The following is a 21,282-nucleotide window of genomic DNA, read 5'->3' as shown; positions in this document are numbered from 1 at the left end:
GAACTCATCCCAACTTCCATACCAAAGAAAAATGGGCCGAACACAGCCGTCAGTCGGGCAGCCACCGGCGGCCTTTCGGAAAGCTGCCCGAGCCAAGAAGGCCAAGGTCACACTCAATCAGCTAATTCCATCCCTCCTCCCTACGCACCCACGAGCCCGGCGCGGAATCGACTCAGCCGAGCTTATCATCGAGCCCAAGTCATCGATCAAGGAGACTCGAACTCCCAAGGCAGAAGGCGCTGACGTTTCGGAAACCAACGGGCCTTTTCACATCAGACTTCAAGTTGCCGACACTCTTACAGCCGCTCACGCCTTGGTGGCTGAGAAGGCGGAATCGAATCGCCCCGTAGACATAAGCAATAAAGAAACGCGGGTTGCGGTTCTCAACATGGCCTCACCGCTCACGCCGGGTGGTGGCTTCGTCAACGGTGCTGGTAGTCAGGAAGAGTCACTATGTATGCGGACTACGCTGCTGCCATCTCTCAAAGACGAGTACTACCGACTGCCAGAGCTCGGTGCTATTTACACACCAGATGTACTGGTTTTCCGAGATGAAGATGCGGACGACGTGTTGGACAAAAGAGACCGATGGTTCGTGGACTGCATCAGCGCCGCCATGTTGCGGAACCCGGAAATTGAGCGAGACGAGGACACTGGTTTCAGCCACTATGTTCAAGAGAAAGACAGACAGCTCATCCTGGAAAAGATGAAGATTGTGCTGCGGATATGCCAGCTCAAGGGCATCAAGAAGATTGTGCTCGGTGCTTGGGGATGTGGTGCCTACGGGAATCCAGTCGCCGAAGTGGCCAAGGCGTGGAAGAAGGCGCTACTACCGAGGAACGACGGAAAAGGGAAAAAGAAAGGGAACAAAGAGACATGGAGCGGGATCGAAGAAGTTGTCTTCGCGATCAAAGATACTGGCATGGCCGACGCCTTCCAAGAGGCTTTCGGGAAGGGCATTGAGAGAGACGTAGAAGCCGAGGTGGATGAATCCGATGAGGAGATCGATATCGCTCAAAAGAACAAGGAGGAGCTTGAAGCAAGGATTGCCGAGTTAAAGCAGCGCATCAATGCCACACCAAATCCGCAAGTCAAGACGGGCCTCAACTCAATTCTTGCTGGGTTGATAAGCCAACTGCCCACTGATTCGGGAAAAGAAACTGACGAAGAAGAGGGTGAAAGAGACGGATCAGAGGACGACAGCGGCGACAGTGACCCAGGTTCAGAGGAGGCATGAGTTTAGCCATGAATTATGATCTATTGACAACACCATTACCCTCTCAAGATGTACCTCAACCCACTGCCGGATTGTGTTTCTCCATATCAAAATCAAAACTAGCTTCAAGAACGGCTAGAAACTGCCCTCAGGTCAACATTGGGCAAACTAGACCGAGGTGTTACGCGCCATGGCTTCGTAATACGTGCGCGACTAGCTATGATTCGTACAGCCTCGGTCAATAGCTCCCCTACTGGATAGTCCTGCCGGTATAGCCGATGAGCCGATAAAGTAATCCCGGCCGAGGCTATCATCATCAAGTGCAGGGCAATTGCCATCCGATGGTTGATGCGGTCGTCTGCTTTGGCCAGTGCGATACTTCGAACATTCCTCTCAGCTCTCGCTAGCTCTATTTTCATCAGGAGGACGATTGAGCAAATCACGTAGTCCTTCTCAATACTGTCGGTGAAAGGCAAGATGGTCACATTCAACACTACTCGTTCTCTAGCGCATAGGGTTGTTCAAAGTTCGTAAGACTAAACCTGCACGACTTCTGTGACTCTTCCTTGAGTTGGATGTATATGAGTCAATGTAATCACTTCATGTTAGCGAGTGGCTTCGAAGACACAAGGTGATTAATATTGAAACTCTACAATCATCTTATTGCAACATGTTATTGAGTATGAGCCGCCTAAGCGTCTAGAGCCTAACTTAGGTCATTATCTATAACATAGATCCTTCGTCTTCTACAAGTTGTGAACGGTACTGTTCCTAGTCCACCTACGGAACGTCTTGCCATAGAAGTAAAATATCACCCCGCAAGCACAGAAAAAGACGGTCAACGCCATGTTCGTCATGAAAGCCGGTATGAAACTATTTGTGTCAGCAAATGGCATTGGCCGAAAGAGAGAGGCTTTACTGACCCTGCCTGTATTGTCCAAGGGGTAATGAACTTGCCCATGCCGTATCCCCACACGTTCTTGTTCACCGTGATAGCAACCATGAGAGGACCAGTTACTGGCTTGTAGCAGTCGATGGCGTAGGTGCTGGCGATGCTGGGCAAGGCAGCAACCTGGATGCCTGCGCTCGCGTAGCCGAGGACAACGATGATAGGCCAGGACCAGTGGTTCTGATATCCAATAGCGGTGATGATATTACCAAATATCATAATGATTACGAATGGAATCATGGCAGGGAGACGCATCTCAGGCTCGCGGATGCCGTTGTTTCGAGCAGTCGCGCGGGCGGATACCCAATCGCTAAAGGGGCCAGCTGTGACAAGTCCAATCAGCGCACCAACAAGAACTGCTAGATTGGTAAAGCCTACAAGAGTCAGTCTCTTGAAACAGTTATGGGATGCAAGTTTGGGTTTAGGAGACTTACCGATAGACTGCGAGCTCATATTATAAGGGGGTGCTGCGAAGACTTGAGACTGAGTGAGGTTTAGAATGAGGAAGTTGCTGCAACTCCAGCTCACAACAAACGACGCAAATACCACAATGGGGAATCCAAAAAGCTTCCAGGGAGTCCATAGGTCGAACCAGATGGTCTTAAGGGGCGAAGAGTTGCGCTGGAACAGGTACCACTGCTGCTTAGAGGGGGTTCCCTTGCCAAGGTACGGGTCCATATCCGCAGTCCGAGTTGGGTTCAGTGTCTCGTCAGCAACTTCGATTGTGACAGCGTCCTGAGTTGGCTGAGAACGAATCCACCTTGTCTCTGGGAAGCCAAAGAAGGCGTAGACAATGGAGGCACCTGTCAGCGCAACGTTGAGCCACCAAAAGTTCTGCCATCCAACATGATCCGCCATCGGGCCAGCAATAACAGGCGCAATCTGAAGAGGTTAGCCAAGAGTAATTCTTGCTGCCGTCAAGGTTAGACCCACCATCAAAGATCCCATATAAACGACCCAGTATAGCGTATTCCAGCGGCCACGGTCGTGCAGGAAGTAAATATCGGCGATGACCTGCGGTTGCAGAGTCTCTGAGGGGCCGGCGCCGATACCGTTGAGCCTAAAATGCAGTCAGCATGCAACTTCATTGATAATATGAAGAATCAAAACTTACACGCAAGCACCCATGAAAGAGCCGTATGTTGTAGCTTTCGCTCGAAGCACATGGGATGCAAGGCAGACTAGTTGAGAAACAATAAAGACGGGGCGTCGACCAAATGAGGACGAAATCGGAGCCCTTTCAAAGGTCAGCAATGGCTTCGAAAGCTAAACATCCCTTTGTGGCCGTACCAGATGAAATTGCTGAATCCGAGCAGCAGAATGGTCACTCCCGTAAACTGAATGACGTCTTCGAGGCTGCTGTTGTAGTCTCGCATAAGGTATGGAAACATGGACGCAAGAGACAATGGGGCAAAGCCTTGCGAGAAGGTCATCAGAGAGACCGCGCCCAATGTTGACCACTTCCATGATGCTTTCCAGTTCAAAGGGTCGTGCGGGTCCTGGGATGGCTGAGGGACGAGAACCACCGTCGAGTGTTCGCTCTTGATAAGATGATGCTTCAACACATCGGCCATGACCTCAGTGCCAGGCACGACCTCGATGTGAAGCTCATGTTCAATCTCCTCGCGGGTCTAAAAGACCGTGTTAGTGGATATTCGTCCATGAGGTAATGCTGACCTTACTGTCTTTTCCGGATCTTTCGACATGGTTACGGGATTTTGGCTTGCGATTCTACGTCTCGGACAGTGATGCGATGAAAAACCACAGTGATGGGTTAGAAGAAACGTCGTAACATCGGGGCGCGGACGTGAGCAATAAATGTAGACACAGGCCTGGCCACATCGACCGATACAGTCGAATTACCGACGCGATCTGCGACATCAACCTGTCGACGGCACAACTACGCGTCTAGTGTTACCATGATCCTGGGTCGACCAACCTCAAACATTCGGCATGTCGTCGCGGCAGCTGCCTACGCTCAGATATCAAAAGCCGAACCACTAGGTTGAACTCTATGAGCTCTCCCCACGCGACGGCAAGGGGGAAGAATGCGGGGAAATCTGGAGAGAGGCCTAGATGGGGCAAGGTGAACTTCAGCTCATCTGACAGGCTCTCATGAAATCTATCACCGGAGCTAAGGTCAAGCAGTCATCCCAGCATTACATGGGGTTGACCAATCACCCCGTCGCCGTTTTTGAGGAGGGTGTGCCGACAACTTAGCATCAGTCCTATGCATCCAAATCGGCACCATGTTGCCGGCATCAAGACAGGGGATGTCACCCCCAATCCTCCGACATTTTTTTTGGAAGGAGCTTCATCATTCCGTGGGAAAACACCCGCGCGCATCTTGGCGATTCTTGCGGTATTGGTTGATACGGCTACCAGCGCAGCAGGTCTGCGGGCCAAGGTCAAGCTTTGATAAGACCCTGGCTCCTTTAAACCTCAAGAGGACAAATTCTCAATCATTGTTCCAATCCGATCATACATCGCACGGAAGTAAGCGTGTGGGGAAGAGCCCTTGCCAAACGGCTTGAACTTTGCCGAGAAATCTCCTCTTGAGGATTCCAGGGTGAAGACCGTTCTCATTTGGTCTAGTCACTCCACGTGCCCAGACGAACATGGCCAAGCGAAGAATTCTAGTCCGTCGTCTCTGGGTGCCGACGCTAAGGTGCCGACAGAAATTCGATGCACTGACATTTTGCGAAGTCATTTACTTCCCCCAAGAGCAGCTTAAGAGATATTTCGAAGTGCCGAAAGAAGTGCGTTGACTATTAAGCGCGACAAAGAGCCTAGACCAGCGACGTGTTGCCCGTTTCCTCTGTTGGTTCAGGTGATCCGAAGGTAAAAGAAGGGCATGCTCAGGCTGGGAAGAAAATGGGGGAGAATAATGACTCAGTATCTACCATTAGCCCGATTCATAACCTAGCGTTTTGCGGTCATGGATGTGTGCGAAAGCTTGTACTGAGAGAGCTTCGGAGCATTGAAGCTCGCTTCATTGGGTGAATCACTGCATCTGCGTAAAAGTCTCGGAAATCTCAGTGCATACCGAGCTTAATGTTCCGAATGCTCCTAATTGTACGGAATGCAAGTCGGTATGGAGGCTAAGTTCTAGCAACTGGGAGTGAAATCGAAATCGCACCTTGTATCCTCGAATCTGATCGGGAATACCACCCTCTCACAGACGCCAGTCCGTGGCCACAGCAGGTCCTCTATCCAATCGGAATCAAGGAACGTCACGAAGTTCCATATGCAGGCGACGACGCTTCATTTAGCAGACAAGCTGACGGGCCCAACCCGAGGAAGCGTCTTGATCATGGGTGGCCACCCGTCTGCTTGGAATGCACTAGACATCCTTCAGGGACTCGGCAGTCTTCTGGGAAGTATACCATGACCCATCCGTCTCATCCTACGTACTTCCACGCACCCTAGTTATGAATGATGCCCTAGGATCCGTGCCCCTTGCCATCGACACCATTTAAGTGTCAATGGTCAGCTGACACTTTAGCACCATCTAGCTGAGTCTTATTCAGATTGACCATTGCGAAGACCATTGCGAAGGTTCATTCGTTCTTGCGTATTTGGTGGAGCAAGACTATTTCGGTGTATGATGGGGTCCTGAGTCCTCGCCAGCACTTTTATCTTGGACAGAGGGTTCCTTACTTGCTACAAGCAGATGGTCTGCAACAATGCCCATGGAGTACGGGTCAGCGCCATAGATTCCAGAATAGTATTTAAACTGTGGAGTTCTATATCTACTACGGGATACTCGCATAACAGCTCTCAATGAAGAAGAGTTGCTCAAAGCGTAAAGGTGGGTGGGCTGCGGCTGCCGTAAACACACCTCCTGTCCAGACCATGATATTCGATCTCCGCTTTCCACACAACGCACGCACTTGAAGATCGGACATGTTCATTCTGCTTGTAGCCTAGTCGGTGGCCAGGCTCTCTCAAGGGGTTAAAAACCGAATATGAAATTCGATGAACCTAGAAGCTTGTCGCTAGCTGCGTACGGGGTCTGGGTGATACAGGAATTCAAGATCAGTCAAATCCCCATGCGCTAGGGTAGTAAAAGTGCCCTATCCTACCATGAGCCATGCGAACCGCTTGAAAGAGGGACTTAAATAGTGAGAGTCAACTAGATCAATACGTTGATCGCGATAGCTGTCTCTTCAACAAGCAACAACAACATGCAAACTCTTTCATATGTGATAATCAATTTCTTATATATGTTGTAGGAAGGCCGAAGAATGAGGTTATCCAGGGGTCCACAGATCAGATCCTTGACTCGTCTTTATTTCACGGCTCCCATCCACGTTTGTCGGACTTGAGTTGCCTACAGCTTGCAACCAAGCTGGCCCGAGAAACCTAGCCATCTTTTTCCATCGCTATGTGTCTGTACAAGGTTCTGTCCCGGCATCTTCGCATATATCCATGCAGTTTGAGTCGTAGAGCACCTCTCCTTCTTACCTTGAGATGATTAAGCGTAATTTCCGCAATAACTTACTCCAGCCACCCAAAGTCTCTGTTCGAAGCGGGCTCCAGTCAAACTGCTCTCAAATTTCAGTTAAAATTCTCGTTGAAAATCAACCTCAAATATCGCAGAAATAGTTGAGTTCAGATATATAACTAGATGCTGCCAGTCCGCGTGACCCGAAACGCAGTGAAGGGAAGGTGGGAAGTTCGGAGGTACTTGGTGGCGAAGATGGCAATAGAAAAGTCGCAACTGGCCAGCTAAGATTGTGACATAGTTTCACCTCAGTCGCGGACATTGTAAATGTAGCTAGGAGCTGTCGGACGAGCCCATTTGTAATAATAGCAGGCCTGCCTGATAAGTCCAACAGGCACATTGCACCTCAAGCTCGTACTGAGCATAGTTTCAATCGAAGCTTTCTGCTCACATTCTTCGCTGCTGCCAGCAAATTCCGATAAACAGCGAAGCAGCTACAGTCTCAGAATCAACGGACTAACACGATAATTCAGAACCAATATTGTGCCGGCTTTACTCAGCACGAGCCGCCCCCGAACTCCGGCGTCCGAGCACGGGGGTGGGACGGATAGTTAGCGGGTATTGGCGCAATTGGAAGCCCGATTATGGTGACTAAAGCGCCTTGAACCCCTAGTTAAATCGGCAAAAGACGTCAAGACCGAGAACGAACTTTTAGGCCACGCAGAATGACGCAGCTGCATGTAATTAGTAATGTAGAATCTATACGGAGTACTGAATCCTGTAGGGAAGTGAAACGGCAAAGTGAGCCCGCTTACATAACGAGGTTCTGTTACAAGAGTTACTAGGCAGTATGTGCACGTCGACTATCCAATTGTCAAGTATGCTTAGTAGTCAGCAAAGTCACTTCAACGGCCTGATACCACGTTTTAGTTCCGGTACAGCTCCGACTTCAATTATCATGGGATTTCTAATTGTGGAAGAGTCGAAAATAGCTGTGACCTTCTCCGCTCGGTGATGAGGCTCGGGCTCAAGGATATCCGAGGGATCAGGCAATTCGCAGCCAGCAGCAAATCAGTTCTTTCAACAGGACTTATATATATACATCGCCAAAGACTTACTTCACATCTCAGGATACACTTCCCACAACATCATAACCATCGACCAGCATTCACCAGCGACTCTCCGGGTTATTCGTGCCGGTTAAACATAATCAAGCTACTCCAAAGCTCAAACCTCACCATGACCGAAACCGTGCTTGTCTTCGGTGCCACGGGCAACATTGGCGTAGCAGTCATTATCGGTGCTCTGCGCGCCAAGCGCCATGTCATCGCTGTTGTGCGCAGTCAAGCTAGTGCCGAGAAGATGTTCAAATACGTCGGCAGTCGCGACAACATCACTGTGGTTGAAGCCGATCCTACTTCTGAGGACTCTCTCCGAGGAGTTGTCGATCAAGTTCGGGCTGGCAATCTCCCTGCCTTCCAGCATGTTTGGGCCTCGCGTACGTTGTACAATTACTCACAAGCTTTATCCCACGTAGGCTCAATTGACGTTTATGACAGCTGGTGGACTCTACTGGGAGACTCCAATTTTAGAGATTGACCCAGCGGCTCTCCGCGAGGTTCTCAATGTCAACTTCGAGTCGTACTTCTGTGAGAAAACTCCATAACTCATCAACAAGATCTGAAGACAGACTGCAGACTCCGATTGCTAATCATTCACCTAGATGCCTATCGCGTGACAGTACCATACTTGCTTGAGCAAGGGTTTGCTGGCAGCACTTGGACCTTGTGTACGGGTGCTCAAGGCGACTATGGTTTCCGCGCTGCTCCCGCAGTGACGCAGGGTGCACTGTTCAGCTTCGCCATCGCTGCGTCTCGGGAGAATGAGAAGACAAACATCCGCTTTAACGAGGTCTACCTCGCCTATCGAGTTCAGTTCGAAGTCGATGAGGAAACCAAAAAGGCTTGGGCTGGAGCTCATGTGACCTCCTGCGACGAGTTTGCTCCGTTGTACCAGCAGCTTCTGGATAGAGAGGATATCAGGGGCAGCAGAGTCCAGGCAATCACTCCGAAGGATGTCCTCCAACTCTCCGTTGAAAAGAGATACAAGGCTTGACCATGTAAGACAAAGGCTACAACTAGGTTACAATGTTGATAGGTAATATGAGAGTTGTCCTAAAATCTCAATTTTCCACAGTCAGGGAAGCTGAGGACTGAGCTTTGCGGATTATGCATGACAGGTAGAGCTCGATGATGGATTGATACGCTGCCTGAATCGTGATGTATGCGAAGCACTTCTCGTGGCTCTCGTGTGAAATGTAAAAGATCAAATGATCCAGACAACATGATTGGAAAATTGATGGCTATTGCTGTGATTTCAGTCAGCTTAGCTGTATGCTCGTGAGTGCTTCCACAATCGATGGCCAAGGCAGGTGATCGAGCGAATGACGCTTATTTGAGTACGACCTAGCCGTGGGCCCAGTCCGAGCCCGGGCTGGGTCCGACATTTCGGTTTCGTATCTGGCACACAAGCCTACGATAACCGGAGTCTGAAAGAGAATACAAGACTTGAGTTATCAGTGCCCCGCCATGTGATATGTTCATCATCAAATCATACGCAGGCTGTTGAACAGGTTCACTCTCCGCCAAATTGCCTTGACTAAACGGCCAATAGATAACATAAACGAAGTGATCAAATCTGACTCCAGCCGCAGAGCCAAACCCCCTAGCCCCTCGTACTTTTGAAACAGGAACGAAAGCGGCTTAGTGTGGCTTTGCTTCTCATACTCTCCAAAAAACTGCGATGTTGAGTCAGTCCCGATAGCCGACGTACACATCGTCTGATCTTGGGATGGCAGTAAAGGCCAAGACAACGTTACTCAAAGCCTAATGTGCACGTCAAATGAACCCAAGAAGAATTCTGGAAGGGAAATACGAAAGATCCACAGGTTCGACTGGGCTTGCCTTGCGAAGGAATGATGACGGGGAAAGAAGCCAAGACAATGTCCGTGGATGCGACCAAGAAGTTCAGACGAATCACGTTCTACATGGCACAATCCCAGACAAATAGAAAAGGACTTGCGGCTACTCAGCTGGCCGTGAGAGCCATCCCGCCGCTCGCCACTGCGGTCTTGGGACGGGATGGCAAGGGAACCCGCGCATGAAACCCCATATTTAGCAGCAACCCACGCCTCATGACACGCGCGCTCCTCGATTAAGTTGGTTAAACTTTCCGACAATGCAGGTTGCCCTTGTTCTAACAAAACTGATTCTAACAATGACGGTTGAAAATTGTTGATCTTCAATTTCCATTCATTTACTAGAAGCTGAAGCGCCTGAATAGATTGAGCAGATCCCGTCTAGCTTTGCGGCTCTTCCGGGCCATCTGACGAACGATATTGACTATGAATCGGAAAGACCAGATACAAATACCGACGGGTGAGTGACCGTAAGTTGAGAAGTTTTACTAGTCTGTTTGAAGGCAACACTCGTTCGAAATCCACATTCGTTTAACACTATGTTACAGTCACTCACTCGTTTGACTCTTTTAAGCTCACTGCTCTTAGCCTCTGGCCAGGGCGCTTTGGGCCATGGCCTTTCCGACCATGCCAAGCGATCAATCGAGCAAACAATGCACATATCCAGTAAAAGGGCTTTAGATGGTTTCTATGTCATCGATCAGCAGGCTGGAAGTGAATGGGGCTGCAGCGAGGAAAAGATCGCCGCGTTGGAGGGTGCCGTCAGAGATACGCAAGCATTGGCCTTCATGGCTTCAACTGTACTTGCCGAAAAGGATTCAGAGTTTTCTGATGCATATATCTTTTGGTTTGGAGGTAAGTTTCGAATTCTATATCTAACAGTGCCTAGAGGATGGTCTGACAGTCGAGTGCAGAGGACAACACCAAGGCCGCCACAAAGAACTCCATCAAGACTCTTAACTACGATCCTGTTCAAGATTTTCTCAAAGCCCCTGGTGCACGCAACCGTGTCGATGATATGAGAATAGACAACCTCAGCCCTACCGGGCTTACGTACATGTGTGCTGCCGCAGATGATAGCATGTGCGCCGGCGGAATGGCTGCAGCAGCCCATCAGCACGGGGCCGGAGGGTTATCAGGCCACTCTATTGTCTTATGTGACCGGTTCTTTGGGGCCAATTCACAACAAGACATGTTGCGGACTTGGAAAGACACGCGTAGACTCAGCGCCTCTTCCGGCTTTTGGTTGTTGCACGAAGTCCAGCACTTAGGAGCCATCGTTAGCGATGGTCGACGATGTGTCGATGTCCCGGATCCTAACGAAACTGATGGCAGCGGCTGCTACGATGCCAACTGGTAAGTATCGATTATTACACGATATCTGGATTGTCTTGTTGTCAAGAGCTTTGCTAATAAACCAAAAGCTGTTCGAGACTCAAAGGCGCCGACAAGATTAGAAACGCCCAAAATATGGCCTTCTTTGCATTGGAGGTCATGGCAGATCCCCAGAGCGGTGCAGCACCCGGGCAGTCATGTACCATTATGAAAAGAGACACAGGTGGCGTCTTACTCGGAGGACCCGAGGATCTTATGGCGAGAGCAGACTACAGTCTAGATGCCAAGTATGAGGCGATGCTTCGTAGACAGGCTAAGGCATCGTCGACCTGGATCACCACACACCGAAACGGCACAAGCTCTCGTGTGCCGACGGCTCATTCGAGCAAACTGCCGGTGCCATCTTCTAAAAGACCTACTGGATCGGCGTCGGCCTCGCGCTCAAAGCCGCCGGTGCCTCCTGCATCCTCGGGGTCCCGATCCAGCAATCCAGCGTGGCCATCGTCGTCGAGACCTCAATCCAGCAACCCGGTGCGGCCATCATCTTCGGCACCTCAGCCCAGCAAATCAGCACCACCACAGTCTTTAGGGCCTCGATCTAGCGTCCAGGGCTCTATCTTCACAACCAGGCCACCTATCCCAGTGAGCTCCTTTTCAGGCGCTTCATTCTCATACTCTTACTCCACGGCGCCGCCAACCACCGAGGAAGGTGGGGTTCCCATTATTCCCATTGTTCCCATTCCCATTCCTATCGCACCAGTTGCGCCAGTTCCTCCAATTGTGCCTCCAGTTGGTGGCGGTGGTGGCGGAAACGGCGGTGATAATGGCAACAACGGCGAGAACTCTAAGCCTGCAGAGTCGAATCACCCAAAGACCTCAGAGCCTTCATCCCCGCCTACCTCTTTGCCACCTACGTCTTCATCAAAACCCTCGTCTACCTCGTCAACGCCGGTGACCCGGTGTTCTTCTAGACCGCCTCTATCAGTGCCCACGGGAGGTGATGCATCACCAGACAGAGACGGTTTCCCTCAGGCAGTATACGACGGTCTTGCCGCGGAAGCCCGGAGCACGAGCAGAGCTAGGAGTTCTAGCTCTACCTCCTCGCCACTCATGGTTATTACTGACGTGCCCGAGCCTGAGTCTACAGTTGAGGTAGTGCCGACTGCTACCCCTACTGCTGCTCCTGTCAACCCTGTTGCTTGCTACAACTTTGACATTAATGCCTATGGATACTGTTGTCCGGGCCCGGGTAATCCATGTGAGAAGGATATTGGAAAGTGCTACTTCAACGGAGAGGGCGTTTCTGGGGGTGCAAGTGGGATTGTACCAGACGGAGCCCGGTGCCCGCCACCTCCTGGTGCTGAATATTGCAGAGGTCCCTGCGAAGAGTAGTTTCTCCAACTCAGGCGCCAGTAGCCATATACTGTTCCGCGCGGTCTATGTGGAAGTCTTCCTCAGTCTACCTCTGACGTCAAATTGAACCCTAATTTTGCGCACCAGCCGTTGCTTTCAATCGTCCCGTTTTTATGTCGGTGATGCTTCAATAGTCAGTCTTAACTTCCAGGGGTCCGTTGATCTACTATGACTAGTCCGTTGAACGACATCGCCATTGAAAGGAGAGACTTTGTTCCAGGTACCATTGTGTGGTGTATGTCTTGGAAGTTACACATCGACTCGCTATTTTCCTTCCAGCATCTGCTTTTTAGTCTGTAGTTAGTGATCAATTACTTATGCAGCTGCTGTATCCTCGATCTCAACGATCAAGGATAATCTCAATAGGCACATGATCCTGGAGTTGATGTATGACAAGTTAACAACGTCGGATCGAGAGGCTTTCTGCTTCTACAATAACAACCACAGGGTCTTTATTATGTCAACTCAACCATCATCATCGATTAAGTCTCTGGGTAAATACATCAATCAAAGAGGCCAGTTCTCAGCAGGTCATATTATGCGTATTCCTTACGGAGCCGGCCTTAGTCTCTCCTCCGTTCTGTTATTCGTCTTATTTCTTGTGGAATGAACCTAATAGGCTTTACCTGAGTGCCTCCTTGCTTTCAGGATTAATAGTATCATGGGAAAGCATTCGCTAAATCTTTGAGCTTGAGGCATTATGCAAGCAGTCAAGTTGGAGTATAGAAGATTTAAGTCGAATTATGCATACTCGGCTTGGGTAATACTAAGTTAGAATGGTACGGGCCTTAGAGTGCGCCACATGAGTTGAGCAAGACTTAAACCGTGAGCCGTGTGTCAAGTAATAGATGTAGCAAAAATCACATGTATGTTTAAGGTGTGCGTGATGGGCTTGCTAAATAGAAAACAATCCAGCTAAAAGAAGAGGTATCTACTAGCTAGCCTTGATACCAATGCAGGCAATTTAGGTAGTTGTGTAAAATACTCCCGCACCTATCTGGTGTTTTTGGCCTTACTGTTCCGCGTCGCCTGGCTGCTTGCGCTAAGGATTGAACAGAGCATGCAAGGGCAGATGTATAAGTACGGTACGCCCCTGAGTCTCAGCCAGGATTGAAAGATGGTCTCTAAGCATCCCATGCCGTCGTAGTGACCTCTCTCAGGAGGACTACTATGAGGGTGGCTTCCGTATCGTGGCTTTGCTTGAAAGTATGACCACTGTTGAGGCGCCACGTCAGCCATTTCTGTCCTTATATCTCATTTCTGTCGCCGCGCAGCTGGGTTTTCCACGGTGCTGTTCCAGCTATTTTAAGTAGAGTGCCATCCGGTGTGCTCTATGTCTGGGTGATAACACTCAAACTACACGCTGTGCCGCCCTCCCGCCTTGGGCACATCAACACCGGCCAGTACATTCTCTCCAAGACTTTCTCGGGGACGCCGGCTTGGCATCCCACCGACGGGTTCGTCTCTATCGATTTTGGGATGAAATTCCTCTCTTTTTCTGCGTCAGATCGACGATGATGCATCAGAGAAACGTGAGAAGGCATCGCTCGGTAAGCATTTTTCATCCCTCAGCCTAGCTGCATTGCAGATCACCACTGCCAGCGGCTGTTGAAGCGGCACACAAACAAAGTCCCGTACATGTGTGTAACGTTATTCATCACCTTTCGACTGGATATCCTTCTAACCATACGTATCCAAAATGAAGTGATCGCGACAAGCGCTCATGGCGCCAGAAGAAATCAAGATTGACGATGTAGGTACTCAAGGCGGTGAAGCTTGAGACTTTGCTATTTGTGCTTGGCCAGGCACCGATCTCACTGTGAACGTGGAGGCTCCGGCTTAAGGGCCTCTCGGGGGCTCTTGGGGGCTCGTAGGAGCCATGCAAAAAGCCCCCCCTTGATATCGTTTTCTCTACAACATGTAGCTGGGGTGGCTTGCCGAAGTGCACCGCGGTCTTCGACCCAGGATATCGAGGTCTATTACCATCTGTCTACACTTCTGACTGATGATGAGGCAACGTAAGCTGTCTAACTCGGCTAGGTGGAAGTACGTATCTCCAGTCCAGGTTAGCGGATAAGTGGTTCATACGATGTGTCGTCGATCTAGGTTGTTAGTTGCCCTTTGTTATGTCCTCATCCATTCCAGCAGCCCAAACATCACCTGAGGATAATGAGCAGTAGTCGGATGCCCACCTATATCCTGACGCCACGCTATGAGACCTGCTGTCAACTACGCAGTGACTGTTCCGTCGTCATTGGGCTGCGCCCCTTTTCGCACAGAACACTCCTCTGTTCCCGTGCAGTGCGTGAGCGGGTAGGTGCAGCAAATGACACTTTCTCCAACTCAGGAGTGCCAATCTCAACGCGATAGAGGGGTTCGAAGTGCGGTTTGTTGAGGCATTTACCCCAATTTCTAGCCCAGTCGAGAATGTTAAACGGAGGTCGGCACTTCCGCATTTTCGCCTCGAGGAAGTTTAGTCTTTTCATCGAAGTTCTCATAACGAATCGATAGAAGAACAGCCTTCCATGGCAAGGGACCTAGAGCGAGAGATGTTACTGATGCCTTTCCCAAGATCAAGCCCGCCCCTGACCTGGCCTTCTACAAATGCTCCAAGCAAGGGGTTTGGGCATGTTCTCACCCGCATGCTGTCCAGAACTGCGTCCGAGATCAAATACTAGCGCCATAAGCCGCCATGGGTCGCCATGATTCTGGGACGTCCTCATGATAAACCTGATCCGTCGAAATAAGGCGGCTTGGTCCTCCCCCGGTCTCGTCCAGGCAACAAACTACACTAAGTCTTCGATTACGCATCCTGCAGGCTGACATAGGTTTACGCCAAAGTTGACTGGATGCTAATTAGTGAATGATAGGTGGAGGAAGCTTGAAGAACTCACGACATTCGAGCCTGATGAGGCGGCTTGAGTGTGGAATGAGGCCCAACGAATTCAGGCCATGTATCGACCCTGTTGTCGCTAAGACAGTGGTGTGCGATAGCCATCATAGCGAGTTTGGGCTCATCCACAAGCCTGCCAGCTTGCTTTAAGATGTAGACAAACACCCTACTATTAGTTCACGATGCTTTTTGGTTTCTCTCTGAGATACTCTCCAGTCATCCTCATCTCTTACCCCTCTTCCCGTTGCATTTCATAGAACCGATATCATGGACTTCCAGCCCAAAAAACAATCTTCCAGGAGAGGTTCCGAGACCACCATTCCCCCACGGCACCGATCAAGTATGCCCTCCCCTTACACCCAGCCTCCACCACAAACGGCCTTCCCACAGCCACATGCCGGATTTCCAATCAACCACTCATATCCATTGGCTCTGCCGCTCAATCAAGTAAATTCTGGGCAAGGCTTCCCAACCTGTGTTACACCAGGCGCTGTCGAATACTCGGACTCAAGTAGCTATCGCCCTAGTTATAACACAGTCGCAACGGGGTACCCATACTCGAGCAGTGCCCCGGCAAATAGCATGATGTCCTACCCGCCTGTACTGTCGCAGACAGATCCCGCCTACGCTGATCGCTCGTTGTATGGGGTTCAGGCAACCTCGACAAACCCGGCACTCTTGTCTCACCGCAGCCACCCGAATAGCCCTTCGACGTCTTATTCGGGGTTGACAGGTTACTCGTCTGCCGCAAGTTCTTACGGCTGTCCCTATGCCGCCAGTTCTGCGACAACAACCCCTAGCGCAGCGAACACGCCTGTACAGCCCTTGTCCCCCACACTTATGGGAGTAGGGAGCTGGGATAATGCCAGACAGCCCAGAGAGAACTATCAGCAACCAACTATGGACCGAAGCAATCGGGAAGGACGCAGGGTTCACGTCACAGATTTCCCACCCAACCCCTCGCGATCTGAATCAATAGAGGTTCATCGATCCAGCAGGTAAGGATTCCTTATGAGTGTCTGTCATAACGTGTCCTGATTGATTCCCAGTCCTCTGAGAGAGGGAGATATCCACATAAAGAAGCGCAGCGTTCGACCTTTGACGTCGTGTAAAGATGACCAAAAAAGCACCAGCTCTCGGCCACGCAAAGACGACGACAAGGACGACAGAAGGAAACGGACAAGGAACGAACAGAGACGAGAAGGTGGTTCGGACAGACGTGAGACGAAAACGTACTAGTTTGACATGTAACTTCCAGAATCCTCTCTTGGTGGTTTTCCAGTCTTGCTCAAGGTTTCTTTTGCGCCCTCTAGAGATTCTTTGTATTCGTTGTGATAGTAGGGTTTTGAGATCCAATCAACTTCTGGCTAGGATAAGATTGTTTTCTGTTGCTGTGACTAGCACATGTACAAGGGTGTTCCGAAATGCAATTCTTCCAAGTTCTTTCTCGAAATCGTGGGAACTTTGGGAATGTTTCTCCACTTCAATCCCTCGATGATATGACGCATCGGCATTCGGCTCTAATCATGATTACTAGCGCTTGGAGGCGGAAAGAAATGAAGCTGTCAGATATTAAGCGACTCCCGGCTAAGCACATGTATGTGTCCAATAGGGCACCTTTTCCCAGTGAGGCTCCAAGGGCCCATGAGGCCAAAAGTGATTGATTGGACTGAGGCTCGTCAAAAAGTGAGGCGGAGCAGCAAGATACGTCTCCTCCGCCCGGGTAGTTCGAATCGTCTCAACCAAGGATTCTTGCTTTTCTCTGCATAGCCCTTCCTGTGTCATTGGTTCGGAACCTTCCCTAGTTACGATGAAGCTTTTCCAGACCAGGACACGGAGGTGGGAGCCCAATCAGCCACCCAAACTTCGACTTCGTCTGCATCGCCACCCTTGCTCTTCGTACCAAGTTAGTGGGCCTTTCCTCCAAAAGAGACCCTTGCTGCCGAGGCTTCTCACCTTTCCACACAAATATGGACGAACTTGCTCCACCGTATAGCATTTGACAAGTTCAAATCATGGAAAGCCAAGTGGGATGAGTGGCGCGGACCGCCCGATGAAGCCCATTCCGGCCCGGTGGGAGGAAGGACACCGGGGTCCAGAGCTTTCCATACCTGACCCCTGGAGAGTATGTTAATAGAGTTTCTGGGGTCTTTTGTCTTCCGCTGGACTCGCCAATCATGTGATCAATAGAACTTGAGCAAAGCACTGCCAATCACTCCAACGTCGCCACAGGTGCGAGGCTGCAGACAGAGCATGTCCAAGAGTTCCCAGCCCCTGCGCAACTTGAGAAGATGAACACCTAATTCAAAGACACTTAAACGGAATTTGCGACTTCTGCCATTGGAAGGGATTAGATTGAGCCTGATAATCTGTATCAATAAACATTCGGGGGGCGAGCGGACGGAGCACGAGCCCCTATGAGCGTCGTTCATAAGAACCCCTGATCGTCAAAGCAGAAATCTGTACGGAGTACTCCGTAGCAGGACTAATCCGTGCCGTGAACACATGTCCTTCTTTGTTAAGGTTCTGCAGGGGAATTAGCCTCTGCGAAGTTTGCCAAACTCGGTCGAATTATCCGTATTTACCCTTCACTGATTAGTCGTCCTGTCTTTACAAACACGATATCGACGATTGAAGCTTTCCTGTACCGACAAGTGGAGCGCACCCATTTGGAAGCCAGTCCACCTTCCTTGTCCTGGCACGGCCCTGGACGATGATCCAGATAATCAGTTGCTTACTTAGGTTTACGACTAGTGAAATTGTCGAGTTACGCTTAGTATAATTATACCCGGACCCTGGCACTAGATTTGTTCAGTGCTGGGTGGATTGATTGTAGGATACGGAGTATATTAGGCTGAATGGGGAGCTACGAGCCAGGGGTTGTCCGGAGGCCAAAAGACCAGATGAACTACTATGTGCGAGTGCCTCCATAGGATTTTCAATCAAGCTTTCTTTCCAGTTTTCTCTAACTGTAATCGGATATTAAGCCAAGTCAAAAAACCCCGACGGCCGAATTGGCGGTGACACTCTCCGCGCCACTATGTACGGTCTTGCCGACGACTGTGGGTTACAGAAGTCGGCCTGTGCACGCATTATGATCGTGAATCGTGAGTTTACTGCCTTGACTTCCGAATTAGGCATCATGGCGCAGAATCTCGAGCATGAGCCTTTCCTATTAAGAATTAGTGGGTTGTCATTATGGCTAAGTACAAAATTTCGGAAGTACTCGTCTCATATCTATCATCTGCTTGATCACCGCGGGCAGTTGGAGTTAATGTTATGACCGCCAGTTGGCAGCATGAGAGCACACATCAGGTATGTTGCGTGGGCTATCGAGCACCGGCTACGTCAACAGCTACGGAGGTGGCCTTTGCACGGTAGTCAGAGTCTCGAGCAGGCAGATTCTGCCTGACTCAATAGCTCTGCCTGACTACACTGGCTGGCGACGGGCCTTGTCAATGAATTCTTTCCCCTGTACCAGGTGCCAGTCGGCCTGTTCACCTCGAAGACTAAGAGACAACAGCTTTAGTCTAGCTTCCAATGAGAATTTGGGAAAGTCGCCGGTTTCTGTAAGAGTTGTATATCTTAGTTCAGGCCTTAGGCTTAGCGCGTTCTTGGAACATTCGTCTTGAGTTCTAGAGCGGTGTCTAAGTGATCATTGAATAGGCCCGCTGCACTGGAAAATGGCGGATCTAGACTAGCCTGAGCTGGATTCGGACCAAGGTCGCGTGATCTTTGACTTCATGTGCCATGTTGCAAGTCATGGAATATGACCCAGGATTGTCAGGGGCTCACAAGGTGATTTCCATATGTCCTATGGCGCGATTCCAATATTTAAGATGTCTTCCTTCCGGACCAAAATTGATATTTCCATTCTACAAAAGGCACTTACAACTCATCAGTCTTTCTTTGATCATTACTTACTCAGTCATTCTTTACTCGTCCGTCATTTCATCACCATTCAGAACCGCTCAACACAGCTGGAAAGGTAGATTGCCCCCTTCAACTCCTTGCCCTGAAGCTCTATTGCTCAAGGTAGTTAGACTAACGTTTGCATAGCAACCTTCACGTCAAACATTCAAGATGCGTTACACAACTGCTCTCATTGCTGCTCTGCAGGTCGCTGGCTTCGTTCAGGCCAGCCCCATTCTCTCTGACAGAGATGTCGCTGCGCCTGTCGATAGCCAGGCTCTCGACGTCCGTACTCCTGGAGACATCGCCAACCTCGACGCCGACAAGATCGTCGACCTCGAGGTCCGTGGCATCGAGAAGCGTGCCACCGATATCACTCTCTCTGCGGACACCGGCTATTACAAGCGCGTCGCCTACAAGGGCGCCGTCATCTTGCTTCACCTCTTCTACGACCTGGCTGTCAATCACGTCGTCTTCTACTGGACCATTGACGGCACAACCCCGGCTCCCGGCAGCATCCCGCTCGCCTTTGACGACCCGATCGGCGGCGGTTTCCCTCTTAGACAGTACACCCACGACACCCGCTATAACCTTGGAAGTGCTATGCGCCCTGGTGATGTCATCAAGGTCACCCCTTAGATGCCAGTGAAGCCAACACATGAAGGTCACTTGAATATGGCCATGCTCAAGCTCCTTCATCAAGATTTCGATATATGGATCAATTTGGTAAAGCCTGGGGATAGTTTGATCAATTCAGTCCAAATAATTGAACATATCATTTAGTTAGAGAAAGATGGTAGCTTCCTGCATTCATCAAATGTCACCAGCAACTTAACCTGAAATACAAACACTATTACGTTATTTATGCGAATGCGGTGAATATTGGCGGCAACTAAGACATATCAGACAGCTTCCTTGAGAATAATGGAAGCATTGTCCTTCGTATGTTGCAGGATATCGGGGGCACATGTCCCTTATATCTTTTTATCGAGTGCTATAACTGATTGTCTCACACCACGAGAGCTGAGTGTTTATAACATCAGTCAGTTTGGTTCACAAAAGTGACATCATTCTTCAACCTCTCGTGACTTTGTATCCTGGTTAGACTAGCGCTTGGGGGTTTCGCTGGAAGTAGGTACTTAGTCACCGGAGGGTGTAGCCAGCCGTTGTGAGCATCTCAAGTTAGCGACACCCCTCCCAGAGAGCCTTCACTCGCCGGTGTCCCAAAGTCCAATACTCGCTGCTCTATCCAGGCATACCGGGGCGTGGGAGTTCGCCTCGTTTTTACCACACACAATGCCAATACACATACCCAACAGTTTGCGCCAGGGGGCTAGGCAGCCTTGCTTGGTGCTGTGACAAGCACAGCAGCGCCAGCCCAGGGAGGTGTTCGAATAGTGAAAGAAACTCGGTGAAGAAGGGCAGACAGGTTGGCTGGAAGGGCCGCCATGATGTGCTGGCAATGTGTACACTGTAGGGCGCTCAACGTTCCTTCAGAAGCCTCAAAGGGGCTTAGGAGGAGGCAGGAGAATGGGGCTTCCTATCTTGTTGACGACTCAGAGTCATGGCCGCACCTCCGAGTGACCTTGGTGTCTTACTATTTACAGCTCAGAGGGTAAGATTATAAGATTCCAACACCCCGGGGGCGGTGAGTGCTTCCGTTATATGTCTGTATCATCAGGAGTCATGAGAGAAGGGGTGTACTTCCACTTCACTCTTGTCCAATACAAGCCCCCCTATTTCAGGTTACCATGACGAGGCAACTTTCGTATTCCTCAACATCGCCTCGTCTTTCTTACTTCCAGTCGGCATTAGCTCGATCACGTCTGCCTCATAGTGGTAGGTGAGCAGTCTTGTATTAGGGTGGTCGATGTGAACTTCCCATTCGAAGGCTTTTAATGTACTCATTCGGGTCCCGCTCTGCCCTTCGTGACTTCTTCCTTGGGGTCGAGAGACTTCCTGAGTAACTTCCGAACAGAAAGTGCAGAGTAACCGCACCATGCCTCTGAGCACTTGAACCACAAGCAAGGCTCATAGGGGTGGGAGCTCCACCCCTCAAACATCAGGAGGACATGTGAGCCTTCCGGTCGGCGAGAGCAAGTTTGATTTCTTGAGAGTGAGAGGCCGCGTACATGATACA

The 21,282-nt window shown here is 50.2% G+C and overlaps 5 protein-coding genes across 5 annotated transcripts; 4 read left to right on the top strand and 1 right to left on the bottom strand.

Moving 5' to 3' along the window:
- Window positions 1–31: 31 nt before the first annotated feature.
- HER10_EVM0007114 (uncharacterized protein) lies at window positions 32–1,237 on the top strand (the record flags this gene model as incomplete). The annotated part of the gene is made up of 1 exon (XM_035476680.1): window positions 32–1,237. The coding sequence occupies one exon, from the start codon at window positions 32–34 to the stop codon at window positions 1,235–1,237; it is 1,206 nt and encodes a 401-aa protein (XP_035332838.1).
- Window positions 1,238–1,962: 725 nt separating this feature from the next.
- HER10_EVM0005367 (uncharacterized protein) lies at window positions 1,963–3,871 on the bottom strand (the record flags this gene model as incomplete). The annotated part of the gene is made up of 6 exons (XM_035474988.1): window positions 1,963–2,089; window positions 2,140–3,047; window positions 3,099–3,225; window positions 3,280–3,402; window positions 3,456–3,796; window positions 3,848–3,871. 6 exons carry the CDS (start codon window positions 3,869–3,871, stop codon window positions 1,963–1,965), a joined length of 1,650 nt encoding a protein of 549 aa, XP_035332616.1.
- Window positions 3,872–7,851: 3,980 nt separating this feature from the next.
- On the top strand, window positions 7,852–8,727 carry HER10_EVM0006979 (uncharacterized protein; the record flags this gene model as incomplete). Its single annotated transcript, XM_035476547.1, has 3 exons — window positions 7,852–8,110; window positions 8,172–8,261; window positions 8,336–8,727. 3 exons carry the CDS (start codon window positions 7,852–7,854, stop codon window positions 8,725–8,727), a joined length of 741 nt encoding a protein of 246 aa, XP_035332820.1.
- Window positions 8,728–10,128: 1,401 nt separating this feature from the next.
- On the top strand, window positions 10,129–13,182 carry HER10_EVM0008042 (uncharacterized protein; the record flags this gene model as incomplete). Its single annotated transcript, XM_035477579.1, has 4 exons — window positions 10,129–10,444; window positions 10,504–10,945; window positions 11,014–11,198; window positions 13,145–13,182. 4 exons carry the CDS (start codon window positions 10,129–10,131, stop codon window positions 13,180–13,182), a joined length of 981 nt encoding a protein of 326 aa, XP_035332954.1.
- Window positions 13,183–18,992: 5,810 nt separating this feature from the next.
- On the top strand, window positions 18,993–19,781 carry HER10_EVM0010992 (uncharacterized protein; the record flags this gene model as incomplete). Its single annotated transcript, XM_035480435.1, has 2 exons — window positions 18,993–19,028; window positions 19,290–19,781. The coding sequence occupies 2 exons, from the start codon at window positions 18,993–18,995 to the stop codon at window positions 19,779–19,781; spliced, it is 528 nt and encodes a 175-aa protein (XP_035333318.1).
- Window positions 19,782–21,282: the final 1,501 nt, after the last annotated feature.

This window comes from Colletotrichum scovillei (assembly GCF_011075155.1).
Source record: "Colletotrichum scovillei strain TJNH1 chromosome Unknown Contig00006, whole genome shotgun sequence".
Lineage (NCBI taxonomy): Eukaryota > Fungi > Ascomycota > Sordariomycetes > Glomerellales > Glomerellaceae > Colletotrichum > Colletotrichum scovillei.
This window is presented reverse-complemented; position numbering and strand designations above follow the sequence as displayed.